This window comes from Scomber scombrus, chromosome 12 (assembly GCF_963691925.1).
Source record: "Scomber scombrus chromosome 12, fScoSco1.1, whole genome shotgun sequence".
In the NCBI taxonomy this organism is placed as follows: domain Eukaryota; kingdom Metazoa; phylum Chordata; class Actinopteri; order Scombriformes; family Scombridae; genus Scomber; species Scomber scombrus.
Genome location: NC_084981.1, coordinates 1,772,932 through 1,793,014, shown reverse-complemented (window position 1 = coordinate 1,793,014; position 20,083 = coordinate 1,772,932). Strand labels below are relative to the sequence as shown.

Below are 20,083 nucleotides of genomic sequence, written 5' to 3'. Positions count from 1 at the left end.
TGAGAATGGACATACAGTGAAGTAGGAGACAATGTGTGTCGTTAAACTCTTTTTAAAACAAGCCTGCAGAGAATCTTATACCTCCAGGTTTCCATATTTACTTTAAAACACTGCTTTTTACTTACTTTACATTATCATTATAATGTGAAAGACAACCTGTTCCAGTTCCTAGCACAAAATAGTCTTTAAAAAGTGCATATGTTGGTGTTAGCACAGGTAACAACACTGGCTCTAGTCTGGTGGAAATTATGTGCTCCATGAATTTTTGCACTCAAGTTTAGTGAATCCAGCAGATCTGGACTGAGGAAGGCAGAGTGCTGTGTTGTTTTGGTCCAGAGCTGAGCAGTACTGTCAGCAGGCCTTTACTATACCGGCGTTGTGACTGTGCGTCCTGGCTTTGCGCACCCTAAAAATATCTCTCGCCAAGTGCGCGGATCAAAGGGGGCAGCATCACCGCCACGAATCCCGCCCTGGCATTTAACCTAAAGCCACTCAGAGGAGGAGCATGCAGTGTGAGCAAAGGGCCCGCGGCATCCAGTGCTGTGCAGAGGAGAGAGGGGCTGGCTCGGGTTTCAGAGACGCACGCTGACGGCTGACTTGTGGGGATCGCTCAGAAGAGAAGCAGCTAATGGGACAAGCAGAGCGGGACACAGAGAAGTAAGAGAGTGAAGCGGGAACATCACTGACTGACTCATGACAAACTGCAGAATGTCTAGATTTCTAACTTTGATATAGTTGCTCATCTTGAGGGCAGTAAAGTAGTTTGGAGACAGTCTGAAGAAGAAAAGGGACATCTGCAAAACTGTCCCCCCTTACAGAGAGAGAGCGACAACCTCTCACAAGCTCCCAAAGTTGCAGGTCGCCAGGATTTCTCTTCACCTGATGAATATAGGAATCTCTGAGTGGATAAAACCAGAATTAGATATCTAAAATGGAAGAGGAGCAGAAGTGGGGTGTCGCTGGGAGACCGAGTGAGAACGAGCAACAGCACCCTTCAAAAAAGACGCAGTGGAGAAATTGGAGAGATTTGTCTGGCGTAACGATTTGCATGGCATTATCTCTACTGTGCCTTGGAGTTTGCATTGTGGTTTTTGTCCGGACGTCGGAATTGCAGTCCAGGATAGTAAGTCTGGAGCAGCTGCACCGGGACGCACAGATCTCCGCGCGGATGTTGACTCTGGAGCAGGTGGAGCCCGTTATCTTGGGCCGACTGGACCAGATCCTGGAAGAGGTGAGCGCTTACAATCACTCCTATATAAACTATTCCTGATGGGTATGATGATGGGGAATGTGTTTCAATTATCCTGCTAGAACTTATTTGGTTTATTAAAGGAGAGCAAAGCTTTGGCTCTGTCATCACTGAACTATAAATTGTCTGGAATTTCTTCAGTTTAGAAGAAAACTTATTATATTAGTAACCCACTGCTGCCAAAGTGACGTTTTCATTCCACAAGTGTTCTGTTCACCATGAAACAACAAATCCCTTCAAATACCCTCACTTCATCATTCATATACCCCGGGAAACACGTTTATTATGGTATCCATTTACATTGTGCATTCATTAATTAATGATCAGTCTAAGGTGTTTGAGATATTTTCAGGTGCAAACTTTTAATTTAAGATTTTTCTTATTCAGTATTCAGGCGTTTAATTAAGGTGATGGATTCTAATACGTCAAAGAGTTTAAAGGGATAATTGCATGGTTTGAGTTTTTTTTTTGAAGAGTAAAAACGACTCACCAACTCAGCCAACTCTGAATGTTTCCCTTCGTGTTACAGGTATAAATTATAGGATGACTTTTATGTTTAAAAAAAAAAAAAAAGTAACTCATTAAAAAGTCATTAAACTGATCAGACAGCATCCATTTATTACAATCTTATAATTATCGCTGTCAAATCTCATTAAAAGTCTTAATAACATCATTATTAATGAATATATGAATGTCTCTTCTTTGCTGTTTTAGTCATTTATTTTGAGCTTGGAACTGACTCCCAGCCATAATTAAGGCTGGGAGTCAGTTCCATAGTGGTTTTGTTGTTTGCAGTTCCAGTTCATACCACTTTCAGTTTTTGGTCTTCATTCAATAAGAAGTTAAAAATAAAGCACATGTAATTAATAAAGAAAAAGTACCTGAAATAAACCTCAAAGTACCTGTTAAAGTTTAATTAGTTGTCTCCTTTGGTTTTATGGGGAATGACCTGTTAGTCAAATCTCTTCAATAAATATGATATAAGTGGAAAAAGTCATCAGTAGTACAGCTGATGCGCCGACAGAAAAAAAAGTCGGTTGTATAGGTCAGACTTTTTTGTCAAATCACTGATTAGGCAAGATAGACGCATCATCTGTGACTCTGTGGTGAGATGTGAGGAGTTAGTATCCCAGCCTTTCACATCTGTTACTCCTAAAGACGCCCTCTGTGCTGCCCTTTCATTGACCACTTCCACAGCTACACTAACAAGCTCTTCCAAAGTGATTGAAGTCCTGCAGGACCCTGTTTTCTCTTCCTCCATTTGCTTCGGCCTAACTAAAGCAACCCCCCCACCCCCCCAATCCCAACCCCTTTCACCAGAGCCAGTGTAATGCATTTACCAGGGGAGGAAAGGAGCACAGGACGCCTACTGGGGACGGAGGTGTTGCGCTCTCCATATGTTAGTCTGAATCTAAATTTGACTAAAGAAAATATTCAGAGAAGAAGCTGATAGCTTGAAGAGCTGAATAATGATTCACCACACTGACTGAATGATAATATTTAGATAGTTTTCAGTTGTGTTAAATAGTCTCAGTGGTTCATAAACCTCTTTGCACATTATAATGTCTCCTTCCCATCACAGGTCATTTTCACACATACACAGATACAAAAATGCAGCAATCCAATCACAAATGACACACCTGGTGCCTCATTATAGTTATATTGTAGAGAATCGGACAGGGGAACTTGATTTTACACATCAAAGTCTGTTTTCCAAAAAGTTGTATAAAGACTTTAGTGTCTCCAGAGGGAGCTGTGTAAAATGTTATGAACAGCCTGAAGTGATGTCAATGCAGTCAGTATCGGTTGGCGCTGGAGAATCATTCTGAAAAATGAAAAAAAAAGAAGAAGTGAGGGTGTGGAGTTAGAAAGAAGTAAGGTTATCAGATCTCTGTAGTGCGTTCCTTATCTCTGCTGCAGGCTACATTAGTCGCTACTTGCATATCACAACCGAATCGCTAACCAACCATCGGCGGTTGACTCATGTCATGCCAGGTTTTGACAAGAAGGAAGAATCTGTGAGACGATAAAAGATGATATCTCTGTTTCTGCTGCAGTGCAAACTGTCTATCACGAGACTGATAATATAGTATGAGTGCCATGCTGAATTGGTGGAGTGCCATTTTAATGTACTTTCACATATTTAAGTGGAGGAAAAAAATTCTTATTGGTTTCCTTCAGGTTGATACTGAAAATGTAACCTTTCTTAGCCCTTACATACTGTTCATATTCTGACTCATAATTATCTCTCCATTGATTATTAATAAATGTTTGATTAATCCTTAATGAAGCTGTAGGAGAGTGAACAGAGTGTTTATCTATGGAAAAATGACATTCACAACCACTATATTATGGTCCTGGAGAACATTTGATAGGATATAATGATTTTTTGGGGATTTTTTTAAAATAAGCACAGGTCAAATATGTACATTTGCATATATAACAATGTGTATCAGTTGCACAAAAAAATAAAAAAAATATGATCATTTTTGTTCATGTTTTTACAGCTCTCAAATGTAAAAATGGGTCAAATTTGACCCTGAACAGTATGTGAGGGTTAATTTAACATCTAAGCCTTTTGAATTGCAGATAGGCCTGTATATAAATGACACTGACTATTATAGTTAAATTAATGAGGAACATATAAAGTGTATAAATATAACTTTATGTCTGTGTATGTTTTGGGATGTAGCCGAAACTTGAGTCTTTATATTTGAGGGTATATGTAGACATGAGCTGTGAGCAGTTCAACCATTTGTACAGGTGAAACTATTCAGTATATTAGTGAGTGAGAATTTCAAAATAAAACTGCTTAAAAATAGGAATAATAATGACTTAGTCCCAACCCACAGGTTATAAAGTGCTGCTCCTTAGGGTTCAATGAATCAACTCATCAGTGTTAAATTCTCTGAGTGTAAAGATCAACACTAAATGTACCAGTGTTTCCATCACACTCTGGATTGGCCAACCACAGTCATGTCAGCTATGAGTGGAGTCAGCCATTATAAATACCTGTCAGTGAAACAACAGCAGTGAACAGTGAAAAGCAAGTACAGTCAGATAAACACATCAGACAGTGAGTGTATTTGAGCAAGATAACATAGTGGGGTTAGTGAAGCCAAAAGAAACATTTATATCCCATTATAACCTATTGAAGATGCCACAGAGTCCAGCTTCAGTGCCTGGCTGTGGAGCTCCTCTGAGGGGCCCAGTGAGGAAGATCCCTCCATCTTTATCTCCAAACAAACCTGGGGCAATGCAGCCTGCCTCTTTGTTTAGCTCTGCATGTATATATAGCCATTATTAATGGGATACAACTGCAGATGTGGCCTTTTGTAGAGAGAGAGAGAGAGAGAGAGAGAGAGAGAGAGAGAGAGAGAGAGAGAGAGAGAGAGAGAGAGAGAGAGAGAGAGACGTCTGTGGTACTTTCACCCAACACTGTCCAGAATCCATCTCCCTGTCTCCTTCAATGATGGCCAGTTTCCTCTGTTATGGAAAATGTGCCCATTTCCAGCAGCACAGACGGGGCCTTTATTATTATTTCAATTACATTTTTATCATGGCAAAATCTTTTAGTACGTATGTTGAGTAATGTTTCTAGTGATTTTGCTTTGCATACTCAATCCAGACAGCCATTAGTTTCCATTCATTTCCACATGGTATACAAGTCTATTCTCTTGAAAGGAAGGGTGTGGGTGATATTTCATTATTTTTCACGTCATCACCACGAACACACACTGTAGTTTATTTTGACTTAAACCCACACACACTGTCCTGCTGCCAGACATACATACTCACTGAATACCAAATGTGGATTCATCTGCCACTGAAAATATCCTCCTATTTGAGTAATGTTTGGAATAAAAGAAAAAGTACAGTAAGCAACTGTTTCAGGAATTTACTCTGCCTTCAAACCTTATGAAACGATATACTTTTTAATTGTATTTAAATGTGTGTGTTTTATATAGTACTGAGAAACACATTTGTAGTTTGGGTATTTTCATGAAATGAGTTGACAATATGAAACATAAAAGAAAGCTTATTATATTAGTGTTGCTTTAATGGATGTTTTAAATAAATGAGATACATGCTGTGAATTAGTAAGTTTTACTAAATGATCCCAACTGGGTGCATCTGCAACACGTTCCTGCTCTAACTGGCCACCAGTGCTGATCGCTTCCACTCTATCAATACTTGTGATGCCACCAGACGAGCTGCAGAACATTTCAAAAAAAATCTCCGATCTGATAAACTTACCAGTGTATTTTTGATGGACACCATGTCAAAGCTGTGTTAAGCAGATAGTCAGACACAGAAACAGCATAGAGCATCCGATCAGTTTTCAAAAATAAAACACTCCGGTCAGACTTCCAATTAAATATCAGAAATAAACACAATTACAAAAGACAAGAAAAAACAACAACGTTGAAACCTACTTACCATAGTAGAAGGACACAAAATACATACACATAATATTTGCAGTAGCACAAAAAAGTGTCTGGCTTGACTGCAGTCAAAATGCTCTGCTTCTGAAACACACACAGTATGGGGTATGATGCATCCCGTTAGGAGGATAGAACAAAATCATGTTGCAGCCAGGACATGACGCAGCTGCGCCTGGTGGGACCTGGTGTTAGAGGTGTTGGGAGGAGTATTTTTAAATATTGGACAGAGACAGACTAGCTCTTTCCCCCCTGCTTCTAGTCTTGATGCTGAACTGAGATCACCATGTCATAACTCTAGAAATAAATGAATTTCCCAAAATGTTGAAGTATATCATTTCAATTATTTTCTATAAATATATATATATATATATATATATATATATATAGAGGGAGAGACATCATATATATACATAATTCTGAAAGACCATTGTCTACCACCACTCTTTAAAATACAGTAACTGATGTCATTGCTAAACAATATTCTCAGGTCACAGCCCCTTAAACTACAAGGCTAAATTCTCAACAGGTGTCCAAGTTAAGAATAAGCCCAGTGAGGTTGTTATATTTAGTCATCCCAAATAACTGCCATACTCTTAAAAACACCCCTGAAAACACCCTGACCCCCGACCTCCCCCTGACTCTGCTGTTATCTGGCCCTAAACATGGCCCCCTTTTAACATTCACAATTAACCACAAAGTGCTCTCTGCAGACCTGGCATAAACCTGGTGCACACAACGAGTGCAGAGACCCGATGAGAGCTGCAGGCCACATTCTGAGGTGTAGAAAAGTGAAAAATTACAGTCTCTCCTGCGTTGGTTTCCTCACTTAGCTCCCCACAGACCTGTCACCCAATTCACCGTGTTGTGTGTGTAGGTATGACTGCAGCTCAGCCCTGTGTAGCCCTCACAAACACAAATACATGCATATATATTTCTATGATTTGTGTGTGTGTGTGTGTGTGTGTGTGTGTGTGTATCTGGGATTATTAATGACCCACGTGCTAATCAGACAGCCTAATGCAAACAGCACACTCAAGCAGAAGTGCTAGAGGCACCTCTGCACTTCGTCAGAGCACGGTTAGCGATGGCGGCACACACAAACATAAACACACACTAAGAGTCGCTACTTTCACCCACCTGAACGACACATTACAGTTGAGCTTGAGTTTACACAGGCTACGCCGACGGTTGTAGATATAGTAAAGATATACAGCAGCAGATAGACGTGAGTTCTCCCGATGAAAACACTAGATCGCTGTCGAGAAGAAAAGAAAAGAATCAATGAGACGTTTAACGACGCGGTATTAAATGCTTTAGGACTTTGTGACTGATGACACCCAAGTGCTAATAGTGTGCCTGCTAGATACATTCAGAGAATTCACACTACTGCCAGAGGCCTCAATATCTTAGCATAGCATGAAGTTCTGACATCACATTCATGCTTGCCACTGTTCCACTACATTTGTTCACTGTGCAATCTCTTATTTAGTGTTTCTTTCATTAATCTTCTGAGATCTATAAAAAACAATCGTTACTAAATAATAAGATTTGAACATTTTGATAAAGGTTAAATAACTATTACTATTACAACTGTTTCCATCTTTTCCATGATCGCCACATTTCCTCCTCATGTCATCTGTCCAACTTGTTAGCTGTAATCTATGCTGTGTAAAAACACACATTCACTTCAGCCCTATCTGACACCATTCATCTGGCATCTATGGAGGCCTGTGGCTGTCAATATTGAAATGACATGATCTAATAACAATAACACAGTAAAAATGATGCTAATAAAAAAAAAACGGTATCATCTATTAATGGTTGCATACTGAAAAAATGTAATTTACTTTTAAACATATTTTTAGTGTTCTCCTAAACTTAATATTTTCATATTGTTAATGGTACTGAATGTACAATGGAATTCAGTTTAAAAAAAGAACTTAAATGATGTGCTGATTTTAGTTTTTTCTAGTGAAAATGACATGGAAATCAGTTATATATATATATATATATATATATATATATAAATGATGTCATGTAACACGTAATCTAACGTTGGCAAGAACTTGACTAATGCTATCTTGCTCGCTAATTATCTTGAGATCATATGATATTTATTAAAATCGAATGTACACTAAAAATAAGGAAGCTTTAAGCTTTGTGTGAAACTGATATAAAATATATATGAATATTAAAGAATAGTTCTCGGCTCCATGCAAAGTAGAATAATCCCATGGACACATGGGCATGGACAGCTGCAGACACCATGGAAGCAAAGTAGTTCTGTTTACAACTTTCTGAATGATGCTTTCAACACATGTCCAGTATAAGTACAAGTGGTCCTTGTAGTGTAAGCGGCCACACGGACTACAAAAAATGTGTTCAAAAAAAAAAGTTCATGTCCTCACAGAGTCCATGAGGACACCTCCTAATGGCCAAATTTAGGTCATGTGGTCTCTATCGGACCCTTGTGTAGTCTACTCATAACACCATGACAAGAAGTGTACTGGACAGCAGATTATTGTTAATCAGACTACAGGATATTAAAAAGGTTTTGTCATCACTTTAAAATAGAATGTTAAAACCACATCAAAAACTCTGGCATCAGGTTACCATTTTTAAGAGGGGGAGGCAAAGAGGCACGCACATACACAGCCCCCCCCACCCCCCCACCCCCATTAGACTGAGCGCTTCAGCTGCTCTACATGTATGCATCACAAGTAGGCTGTGGGATATCACGGGTATGACCTTGCTAACACACACAACGTCCCTATTAGGATGCAGAGCTGTGAGCTACAGAGAGAAGTAATATCATTGGCTGAGTTAAGACTCACCTGTTACTGATCTATACTTACATATAGGTTTAAGTGTTTGGAAACAGGGCAAAAAATAATAAATGAATCATATTCTGTGATGGTCAGCATGGACACATTCAAGAATATATATATATTATATTTGTATTACCTCACAATGCAATATACAAGAATTTGAGGAACTACACACAGTTGGAATAAAAGCTTTAAAATGGAAAATATCAATATATATTGCATTGTGGAACAGTCATCACCACATTTAAGACTTGGAACCTTGCTTAAAACTTACTACTCAGATTAATAACCTCGGTCCAATCCAAACAGACATCACACACAGTGTTCTGGAAGCAATTAGCTTTTCCAGTAATTGCAGGATGTCCAATAATGTGCTCATATGCTCCTCACTCCCTCTTGCTTTAGATATCACCTTATAATCTTCATGTTGAATCTTAGTGCCACAATTCAGAATACATCTCTCTATAAAATTAGACATACAATCTTACAACTCAAACCATTTGAGAAACATGCAATGCCAAAAAACCTGTCAATAAAGGCGGCAAAAGGGTTAAACATTTTTCTAACTTTGCGTATTTGCAAGCATTTCTCAGTATATATTCATTTAGTCAGGATTCCACCAGAGTACGTACAAATCAATTAACCAATCAGTACCCTTTATTTGTGCCCCAAGGCCCAATTGCTTGATCATAAGTCCAACTGTATCCAGAGTTCCGTCTTTGCTCTGATTACATAAATGCTTCTTCTTTGGCTCTGCTCATTGAAGTTTATCTCAATTTAGTAGATTATTGTTGCCTACAGAGCAAAATCAAGGGTATAATTTGCTATCACAGTCATTAGACAGAGGAGAATGTATATGTGAAGACATGAGTAAAAGGCTAATGACAGTCTTTGAAGTGCCGTCATTACATTTCTGTCCCTCTGGCAGACTCTTCTACTATGTCAGTTGTGACCTTTGATGTGGTTAGAGGTGCAGGCTCTTTTTGTTGTAACCGACTGCTGCAGTTTAAACAGGATCTCCACTCAACATTATCTCCATTATCTTGGAAGAATGCGTCTTTCAGTAATGTTCAGGCTGGACGATAGAGAGCTCTGGACTGCAAAGCTCTCTGCGTCACTCTCGCTAAAGACTTCTCCAGTTGCGAGCGGGGTCTGCCAGTATCAACCAAATAAATTCCCGGAAGTATTCATGAATAATAGAAAGTGGGTTAAGGGAAATTTGTGTCTGAGAGAGCAGTCGTACAATTGATTCCGCATGAGACTTCTGAATGACGAGAGTACTTACCTTTGGAATCCTTATTTTGAGCCAGTCGTAGATTTTTAAGAGTGTTTTTTTTATAGCTAAATCCATTCTAAAGGAATAAAATACTCACGGAAGGCTTGTAAGACCCACATTTTTTTTGTTATTCCTACAGTTTTATCAACAGTTGGTTTTAGGGACCTGCAACCTTTTTAGAAGTGTGGAATTGTGTTCAGGCAATCCCATAATCATGCCCATTGTATTCGTGATTTACCAGGATTTGAAGCTTGTCCACACATGTCATTATTTGTGTGTTTTCATGAGTTCCCCCAGTGGGATCAAGCAGTGAAACTTACTCATCCACAGCATGTAGCCTCATCTCATTTGTTTAAACCATACATTAAAGCAACACTTGCAACACTGATGGTTAAAGAGAGTTTATATTCCAACAAATGGCTCGACTGAATCCTGAAATATTTTGGTGGTCTGATGAGCAAAAAAGTGGAATGTCTATTTCATTTTGATGTATTTAAGCTACAAGTTTTGTGGCAAAAGCCTGGAAAAGAAGTCAAGATCAATTCATCAAGTTCAATTAATACTTTATCTTCTTTTTTTTAAAAGTTATTTTATTTTATTTTATCTTTACACTTTTTGTGTCTCTATTGCTTATTTATGCTGGCATAAACCTGCTATGATCTGATTATGAAGGAAGCTTCTGTCACGTTATTTAATTATTTAAATTCTTTTTAGGAGGGATTATTTTCAAGTGAACGTCATTATCCCCATTTGTCTGAGTCATCATGCTCTGTCCCTCTTAATGACAGCGAGCATATTGTCCAGTCATCGAGTGTCATGTTACAGAATAAACCCTTTCACCTTTAGTCATCGTCAGATGACACTTTGTATGAACAACTTTTGTATGAATCACGCAAGAATAACGGCCAAGTGTAATGTTTCACATTTTTTTCTTAATGACCCGCTGTTCGGGTTCCTGGCTGTCATCCTGCAACCTGGGATTACAGGTGCGCTGAGGTAACAGGCAGTACCCAGAACGCTGCAGCAGTGTTCAGAATGACAGTGCCTTCATAACATCCCCTTCAGCACCTGTTGCAGGCCTCTAAACAGCCTGTGCTGGCATTCCTCTGCTAGTAACCACCACCAGTGGGACTGACTGCTATGCTGTGGAGAATGCACTTGGATGGTTTTGTATTCTGGTCAGGGTCAAATCACGCGCAGGCTTTTGTAGATCTAATGAGGTGAACTGTCACACTTTTTAATACCTAAAGAAAGACTAATAATGTGCCCTGTGTTGAAGAATAACAGACAAGACTTTCTGTTTGAACTTTTCTAAAAATAAGTTTAAAATACTGTCGGGGATTAAGGTGGTTGGGCACTTTCAAACCATGAATGTGAATATGAATTGAAGAATTCAAAGACATTGTTGACCAGCTTATATGGAAACCTCAGAGAGTGAATATCAGCATTATCCACCCCACGATATTAAGTCTTTAAAAGTTGAAAATTCCAATGTCAATCACATCTACAGTAAGACATCTGATAGCTCCAATGTCAAAGGCCTCAATGGATACATTTCAAAATGTGTGGTTTTTGACGTATTGGGTGTAGAAGGATGTTAAAATGTCAGTAAGTTAACAGCTGACACGATGTTCTTGTTCTTCTCTCACACAGAAGCTTGCAGCGCGACTACCGAAGACGCGGGAGGCGAGGGAAGTTCCCCACACCTGCCTGTGTCCCCCAGGTATGTTTCTCAACCCTCAATCCATCTCCACATGTTTCTCACTTTTCACTGACTCACTGATGACACTTCACACACATATGATACATGAGACCTGAGACTTCCTTTACTGGTCATCTAATGAGAAGTTGTTTCTTTATCATATTCAAGCATGTTTGGGCTGAGCAGGTGGTGGGTCTGTGATAATGACGTCTTCATCCATCAAAAACCTGCCTACAGCTGTGTTGCACTGTTGAGTTTGGATGTGTTTCCATGTGATGGGTTTCATTCTTTTCTTTACTGATGTAATGCTGATAACTGTTTCTGTTCCTCATTCTTTGTCAATCAGTGGAAACAGCTGCAGTAGAATTAGTGGGTGATGAGGTATTTACAGCAGGTTATCAACACATTGCCTTTTTATGATATTGCTGGAGTGTAATGACAATTTTATGAGTGAAAGCTAGCTGGGTGTGGTGACAGGTTATCACTGGGTGTGTGATGCTTTTGCTTGTTTGACCACGTAGAGAAAAAAAAAACTGATACAACAAATACAATGTCACAGAAAGGGGAGGGCTTTAATGGTTATGTTTAATTAACAATCAATAATATACAAAGATATTAACAATTATGAGAATGAGAGATTGTTTTACTGCTGTACAACTATGTGTTGTATTTTATAGCGTACATGCCCACAGGTGCCCTTGCCCTGCATTTGTGCCCTTCGGCTTGCTCAAACATGATGACAAGCAGAGGTGTATTTCCAGCTCAGCTGGCAGTGAGGGCCATTTTGTGTCATATTAGGTCATGATGCAAGCTTGTGTGAAGAGGTGGCATCATCGAGGCAATCCTAGATAAGCAGCCTCATCACTCTGTGTTCGTGGCCTGTGGCAGTGCACCACCTACCTCTGAAGGCCTGAGGGTTTTTTTTCAAAGCACTAAAATTCAATTGCCCCAGGAATCCCAGGTGACCTATGCTCAATAATTGCATCAGACTTGCATATCAAAGCTAAAGCAGTTGAATTGCTGAAACTGTCAGAGTAACTCCATCACTGTCTGAAGCCACCTGTTTCCCTGCTGCAGCCCCCAGGTGGTGGTCATTAAGTCATCAGAAGGGGTGTGTCTATGTGTGTGTGTCATCTGTTGCACTTATGCTGTGTTCACTTCATATGGGATGGATGGTTTAGATTGGAAAGATTCCCGTGCTTATGACTTGTATAATAGAGAGTCCATTATTAAAACAGAATACTGGATTTATGTCCCCCTTTTTTTGCAGTGTCAGCAAGACAGTACACTTATTAGGCTACTAGTTTTATAGAGTCTTCAGTCTAATGGTCCACATTGGAAACATACTAACAGGTGTTTCTGTCCACTTTCAAACTTGTGTATCTACATCTGTAATTGATGGTAAAATTTGAAAATAAAACATTATATATAAAGGTGCATCGTCTATTTTAACATTGGTAGAATGCCGAACTGCTTTGCTCAACATAAAAATCCACCCTACACAAATTGCAAAAAGTATAGTTTCCTAACTTTTGCTTTGCTTTTTTTGTTAAATTGTATGGTGTTCATTACAGTAATTGTGGACAAATAACACACAGTGGGTAGCAGCAGGGTAGCAGTCAGGCTATCTAAACTATAAAGCTACATTAAAGGTGCAGTGTGTAGGATTTAATGGCATCCAGAGGTGAGATTGCACAGTGCAATAAACTGAATCCTTCCCACTCCAAGCATGTAGGATAACCTACGGTGGCCATGAAACTCATGAAAAATAGTGAAAGGCCCTCTCTAGAGCCGGGTTTTTGGTTTGTCTGCTCTAGGCTACTGTAGAAACATGGTGGAAGACAACACCCTTTATATTCATGGCAGGAGAGGGGGGGTGAAAACATGGGACCAACCTGGGAACAAAAAAAAAAAAGAGATGACAGGTCTGATCTGTCTGCCTCCCATCCTCACACAGCCCTGTGAGAACAGGGGGAGGTGCCCGTCACCACACATTAGTGCTAATTGATCTTGTCAATAGGATATTAGTGTTTTAACATAAGCGGTAAGTGTCTGTGGGACGGCCCGTGAACGCCTGTTTTGATGGCAGTCTGCTCGCAACATCAGAGGAGATTCTCCAGTCGCTACAGGTGTGGAAGCCTTTCAACTCACAGTCTTCCAGATGGTCTGAACCTTTTACAGCTTCTTGAGATTTTTCCGTGTCCCCCGACTGGTGTAAGAGGTATAATAGAGTCTGGGAGAAAAGACACTTTTGTGTTGCCAAGTAAGTAGTCAGCCAAAAGTGACAGACCACATAAAAGCACTATTGTCTACTTTATTTTCATTTCTCTGTGGTGTTTTAACAGGAAAGGTCATGTCTGTCAGGCTTTCACAGATGTAATCTTACACCATTCACAATGGTAGCACAATGATAGTGTTATGTGTGAATTGGGAGGTATTTCCACATCATCAGTAAATAAATTATAGCAATTGACACCTCAAGACACTGATAGACCAACATAACCGCTCAAGCCCCAGAATACCTGACACAAGAATGTAACTTAATACAAAATACTCTTTAATATTTCTATTATCAGATATTTCACTTTTCCAGTTAAATGTTTAGTTAGGCTAAAGTTAGTTTAGTTAGTTAGTTTATTTTTTATTTCCCCATATGAAGGTCTAAATGCGGTTTCTAAGCCTAGAAATACTGCATTGAGCCTAAAAGAGTACCCACCAGTACCCACAAATGCTTCAAGCCCAAGTGTGACTCTGGTAATTTGCATCCTTTGACCAACCAGGCAATAAAAACCCTTTGACATATTGAGCTGAATTTTAATTATTATTCACAAACTTTTGGATTGATGCCGTACAAGTCCAGCATTGTCCCTGTGTATCAGTTTAAAAATAATCACTTATATTCTAATATTCCCATACCGCAACTCATCTCTGGCTGTTAATTGTAGCTGTTGTCAGTTCGGCAGGCTCTGTTGTGCTGCAGTGAATTGTGGGAGATGTCGTGCCCACCTGGCGCCTGCCAGTCAGAACTGACCGCACACTCTGTTCACATGGCTGCCATGCTTTTGATTATTTACAGTGCCAGGTGACTAAGAGGGTAGAACTATGATGCCTTAATGGAGACTATAGACAACAGACTACAGACTGAAGTTTATGTTGTTAAATCAATGTGATATTAATTAAATATAAGACATCCTATAATATAAATGGATTTATGGAAAATGGACTTTGCATTTTAATGACTCAACCTTTCTTCTATAGAGAATATATCATCTCTGTGTAATTAACAGAACATAGCTATTGTAAACATGGGTCCGTTGCATGTCAGAGTGTCGTGGATGTGTGTGTTTCAGTTGAAGGACAGTCGGTATTATTCTGAGCTTGACATGTTGGTGACCAGCCTGTGAAAAATGAACTTTGTAAGTACTAAATGTAGAGCAGCAGAATGTGAGACACTCTCAGGTGCCACACAGTCTGTTGTCTTTCAAATGTTTATCATGACCACGAAACTGAGCAAGGGGCCTAAAAATATGTATAACATACATGCTGCCCTAAGTGGAGTGAAATGAATCACCAGACACATTGCTTATGGCTGAGAGGGCCTCATATCAACAGTCTGGGTATGTTGTGTATGTGCAATCACCACATTGCCCTATTAGGGTTCGGGCTTTTAACGAACAATGAAAATGGAGCAAAGCCTATGAGCCAATTCAAGCAGACAACTGGAGTGCAGTATGCAGAGAGTGCACTCTGCATGTTTCAATTTCTGCATCATATATTAACACACCTGCTGCAACAAAATGTTCTGTCCTGTTCAAGCTCTTTTGGTTCAAGCATCCCCACAGGCATCACTACTGCTGCTCTCTTAGAGTGCATTGGAGTATATTTAAAATATGATTGCAAATCCACACTTCCTGTTTTCTCACAAAGCTCTGGTTTTGGCATCTTTGAATATCAAAACTAGTAACTGTGTCCACAAGAAGCAATTACAGCCATAAGTGGTGGGGGCAGTGCATCTGGGTGTGAAGTAAGGTCAGCAGCATACACTGAATGAACCACGGCAACAATGATGAAGAGTTTTCAAGAGAAAGTAATACAGCTAGTCAATAGTTACCTGAATCTACTACATAATAATCCATAGCGTATTCCCCTACATTTACATATAGACTTGACAAAAGCAAACAAACTTCAATTTACACTGTGTTAAATTGGATGTTTACAGGTGTATAATTTCCAAATAATTTGTAAGACATTTCCTTATATTTCTATTTTTTTTTTTTTACATCTTTTTACATCATTTGATACTAATTGTAATATAATAATTGTATTATTTATAATAAGAAATTTAAAGTGTAAGTCATAGTCTTATTTACATGCCACTGAACTATAATATGAAAGTTAATTGCTTTAACACTCACATACTGTTCAGTGTCAAATTTGACCCAATTTTACATTTGAGAGCTGTTAAAACACCACATACACATTTCTTCTGTGTGGACTTTTCCTAATGTGACCCACAGTTTACAAAAACTGAAATAAAATGCATATTTTTTTAAATTTTTTTTTATGCACATTTTTGTGCATGCAAATGTACAAGTTTGACCTGTGTTTATTTAAAAAAAATTAAAAAATCAGCATTCAAACATGTTCAAATGTTCTCCTGGACCATAAAATAGTGATTGTGAATGTCTTTTTTCCATAAGTAAATTAGTAATTATGAGTCGAACAATATGAAAAGTATGTAAGGGATAAGATATATTAAGATATGCATTTGTATTTGTATTAATAATATCAATGGACTGAAACATGTCTGAATGTGACTTTTGCATGGTATATTATAAAATCCTCCCATACACCTGTCTCACCCATGCCCTACAGCGTGGCCTGGTTGACTGGACCATTAAAACTATGTTCTCTATGTGTCACCTCTCACTCAGTATCACATGCTGGCCTGCCATACTGCCAAGAATAAAGATTCTTCCCTGAGGATAAGCGTATTCCACAGAGCCTTTGTTTTCATTGGCAGCCAAAGCATGATTTGTCAGATTTGTTGGTTATAATGACCCACATAACTTTAGGTCTCAACGAGTTCAAAATAACATTTTGGGATGAATTTGGTAGTCCTCGTACTTTTGCTTCCTGTGGGGCCTGGTGACACTTCTCTCTTCAGGGCTAAATCATTTACAGCATGGTTTTTGTTGACCTGTATTGGTGACCAGTAAATGCAATGTGTAGTCAGTTATAATACGACATTGTACTCCCAACAAGAACAAACCCCAAAAAACAGTGGTTTCCAAATGCAAACCACAGTAACACAGGGAGAGAATCACATGCAGGACTGATATTGACCAATCACTTATATTCTTGTTTGTTTACGAATGAAAGTTGATTTTTGTTAACAAAATAATCTGGGCTCAAATGTCCACTTAGTAGCTTTCAGAACTTAAAGAAGAAAAGCTCAGAAAGGTAAGTGTACCTTTGGGCTTTGAATATGTTGTTACATAGAGAGAGAGAGAGCTACGTTTTTATGGCAATATTACAGATTCCACTGTGTCATTGTTTATTCTATTTAATGTTTATTTGCATAGAGACTAGGGTTGGGTATCGTTTAAAAAATGATGATACCAGCACCAATCCAACTACCCTTAAAGTGATACCGATACCAATTGAGTAGGCATACCCATTGATACCTATCATGTGAATAAGAGCTTTATATTTCATAAAATGCCACCACTCCTCCACATCTAAGTGATTTGATTTGTACACAAATGCATGTAGAAAGTCTTCAAATTATTAACACTACAAAATGTCATTGATTGGCTGTTAGCTAGTCCATACAAATAATCATATTTTCTAGCTCTGGGTGCAAGAAGAATCAATCGCAGGTATCGTTTGACAGTAGACATTTCGATACAACTTGGTATCGATTTATTTTTGGTCGATACCTTAAATCTAGTGTCGAGTATCAAGTGGTCATATTTACCTTCACTTGTACATTCTAGATTATGTACTACAGAGCAGCTTGAAAGATCAAACAGCAGCTAATCTTTTACATTTTTTCTAGCAGAATGGAGAACCTATGTGTACTGAATTTTGTGCAACAGGACGGCAAAGACTTGTTTAGAAATATATTGGCATCCTAAGACCTGTTTCTGTAGCTGACAGAGGAAGTGTACCTCCTGGTCACATAAACAGAGCCTGGGCATTGTTGTGATTCAGGAAAGAGGATACATGTGTATACATTACTCAGTGATTTATTGTGTGTGAAAATACATGCATTGCATCTTTATTTAGCATATTGTACCATACCACACAAATAGAGAGAAAGCCAAATGATGAGAACACAAGTACAAGTTAGCAGTTCATCAGGTCAAGCTATAGAAGAGAAGAACTTGGCAAGAATGTGATTGCAGTCTTGGATTCAAGCCCAAAGGCTAAGAACTGACTTGATTCCTCAAATTGTTGTCAGGGAGAGGCTGAGTGGCACCTCTTCTTAGATGAGAGGGAAGAGAAAGAGAAGAAAGAAAGGATTGTGAGACAGCAATACCCCTCCTCCCTCCCCTGTCCATGTCGCATTTCCGCCTCAGAAAAGAAGCCCTGACTCACAGGATTTAGTTTGCTTTGTACCTTAGCATCACAATGCCAAATGACTCCAAGCTATGGGGGAGGGTTTGGAGTATCGGTCTATATGAGGAGCCGCATTCAAGTCTGGAAATATGTGACCTTCTGAGGATAGCTAGCTAACAGTCACAGTTTAGGATTGATGATTGATTGATGTATTTTGTGTTGTTTGACAAGTATGCATTATGAAATGTAGGATTCTAGTGTTTTCCTAATTGCAGAGCTACTAAATTGGGTCATCATATTGCTACTAATAACTTTGTACTCACAACTTAAATGCTAAGATCTCAGGCAACACAGTTGCATCACTAAAATGCAGTCTGACTGATGATCTGACAGGTTGTACACAAACTTCCAGGTTAGAGCCCGACCGATATATCAGTCCGCCGTTATTATCAGCCAATATTGGCCTATCACAGATAAATCGGTATCGGTATCTGTGAATATGTCCGATATTTTTAAAAGTTGTATAGGCAGTATTTTATGTATATTTGATCCTTTTTCTTAATTCAAGTTTAATAGATATGTTTTTATAAAATGCATAGCTTTTAAGAATCAACAAATTCTCAGCAGCGTTTTTACTGTTTCATTGCACTGATGTCATTTTGCACAATAAAAGCTATTGTTAGAAAATATCATTCCTCGATAACATATGTTTGTCACAAGTGTTTTGATAACTACATTTGAGGGAACATTACAAAAACATGTGTGTTAATGTATATGTTCTGTACATATAACATTATCGGCCAATTTATCAATTTCAGATTTTTTCTCACTAATATCGGCATCGGACCTCTAAATCGGTCGGGCCTTACCTCAGGTTAGCTATTAGGGAGAGAAAATAATAAATAAAATAAATAAAATAATATCCAAACTGTTCATTGTAACCATCTATCACAGTTTATACACCAACTTTTTGGTTCAACCCTGTCACCCTTGATTTCACAAGATTCTGTGAACCTCAGAACCTCAATGACAATATTTTCTAACATGCAGTTAACCTTTTAATAACAATTACACCTGTCTAATCATGAGATACAGTAGCTGGCTTGTGTACCTTTGGTTTTTGGGGTTGGTTTTTTAGCAGGGTTTGGTATAGTTTGTTTACAAGGGTTGCAGTTAGTCAGCCCTCCTGTGCGGTGTTGCCTTTCACAGTCTGCAATGCTAATGCTAGCCTACAGGGAACACTGAACACTGCACGCTTTGGGCTAATGTTAACTACTTAAGCTAAATTATGCTAATGGGGCAGGTGTCATAATCAAGTTACATTAAACTTAGTGAAATATGCAACAATAGCCTGATTCAGTGTGAGTCCTGGAGTCGGGAAGAGCAGCAGGTAAACCAACTGTTAATCACAGCTGTCAATCAACGTCCATACAGCATACAGCAATATACTATAAGTCTTCAAATCTTATTAATGGAGTAATCAATTCCTAAATGACCACCAGCACACTTATTAGAGGGCCTGAATTTAAAGACAGAGACCAGAATGACTGAATCCAAAAAATTACTGACTTAGTATTTCTATAGGCCTTTTGAATGGGAGTCAGTTGGAGCACTTTGAGCACTGGATATTAATAGTTTCCATTCAAACCTGGACTAATGAAAATCTACTTCTGTTTGTTTTTCCTTGCATATTCTTATGATCATTACAACACTTCTATCTTGGTACAAGCTAGTCATTTCCGCTGTCGGTGTACCAATAATGTGACCCCATCAGCCGTACTGGCTTGGAACATGGCAGGACTGTGAGGTTGGATTTGTCCTGGGGGTAAAAACAGGGGGAGATGTGGGGTCAGCAGGAAAGAGGTAGGGAGGGTTGGGGTTTAAGGCCCTTTAAAGCCTGCCACCTCTGAGGGAGGAAGTGGGCTTTGACAGTTTACCTGGCTGGTATCCCAGGGAAAGCCATGAGTGGAGAACAGAGGCATGTAATCTTACCCCTTCACTCTGACCCCCACCCCCCCT

At 38.9% G+C, this 20,083-nt stretch overlaps 1 protein-coding gene across 5 annotated transcripts in view; it reads left to right on the top strand.

Annotated features, from left to right (window-relative positions):
* The first annotated feature begins 514 nt into the window (after positions 1-514).
* The window catches only part of col13a1 (collagen, type XIII, alpha 1), a 130,062-nt gene continuing 110,493 nt past the window's right edge, over positions 515-20,083 (top strand). For all 5 annotated transcript variants that reach the window (XM_062429866.1, XM_062429864.1, XM_062429868.1 and 2 more), the window contains exons 1-2: positions 515-1,231; positions 11,452-11,521. In XM_062429866.1, the coding sequence (XP_062285850.1) occupies positions 932-1,231; positions 11,452-11,521 (370 nt within the window). In that variant the 5' untranslated portion in view covers positions 515-931. The remainder of the gene's footprint in view (positions 1,232-11,451; positions 11,522-20,083) is intronic.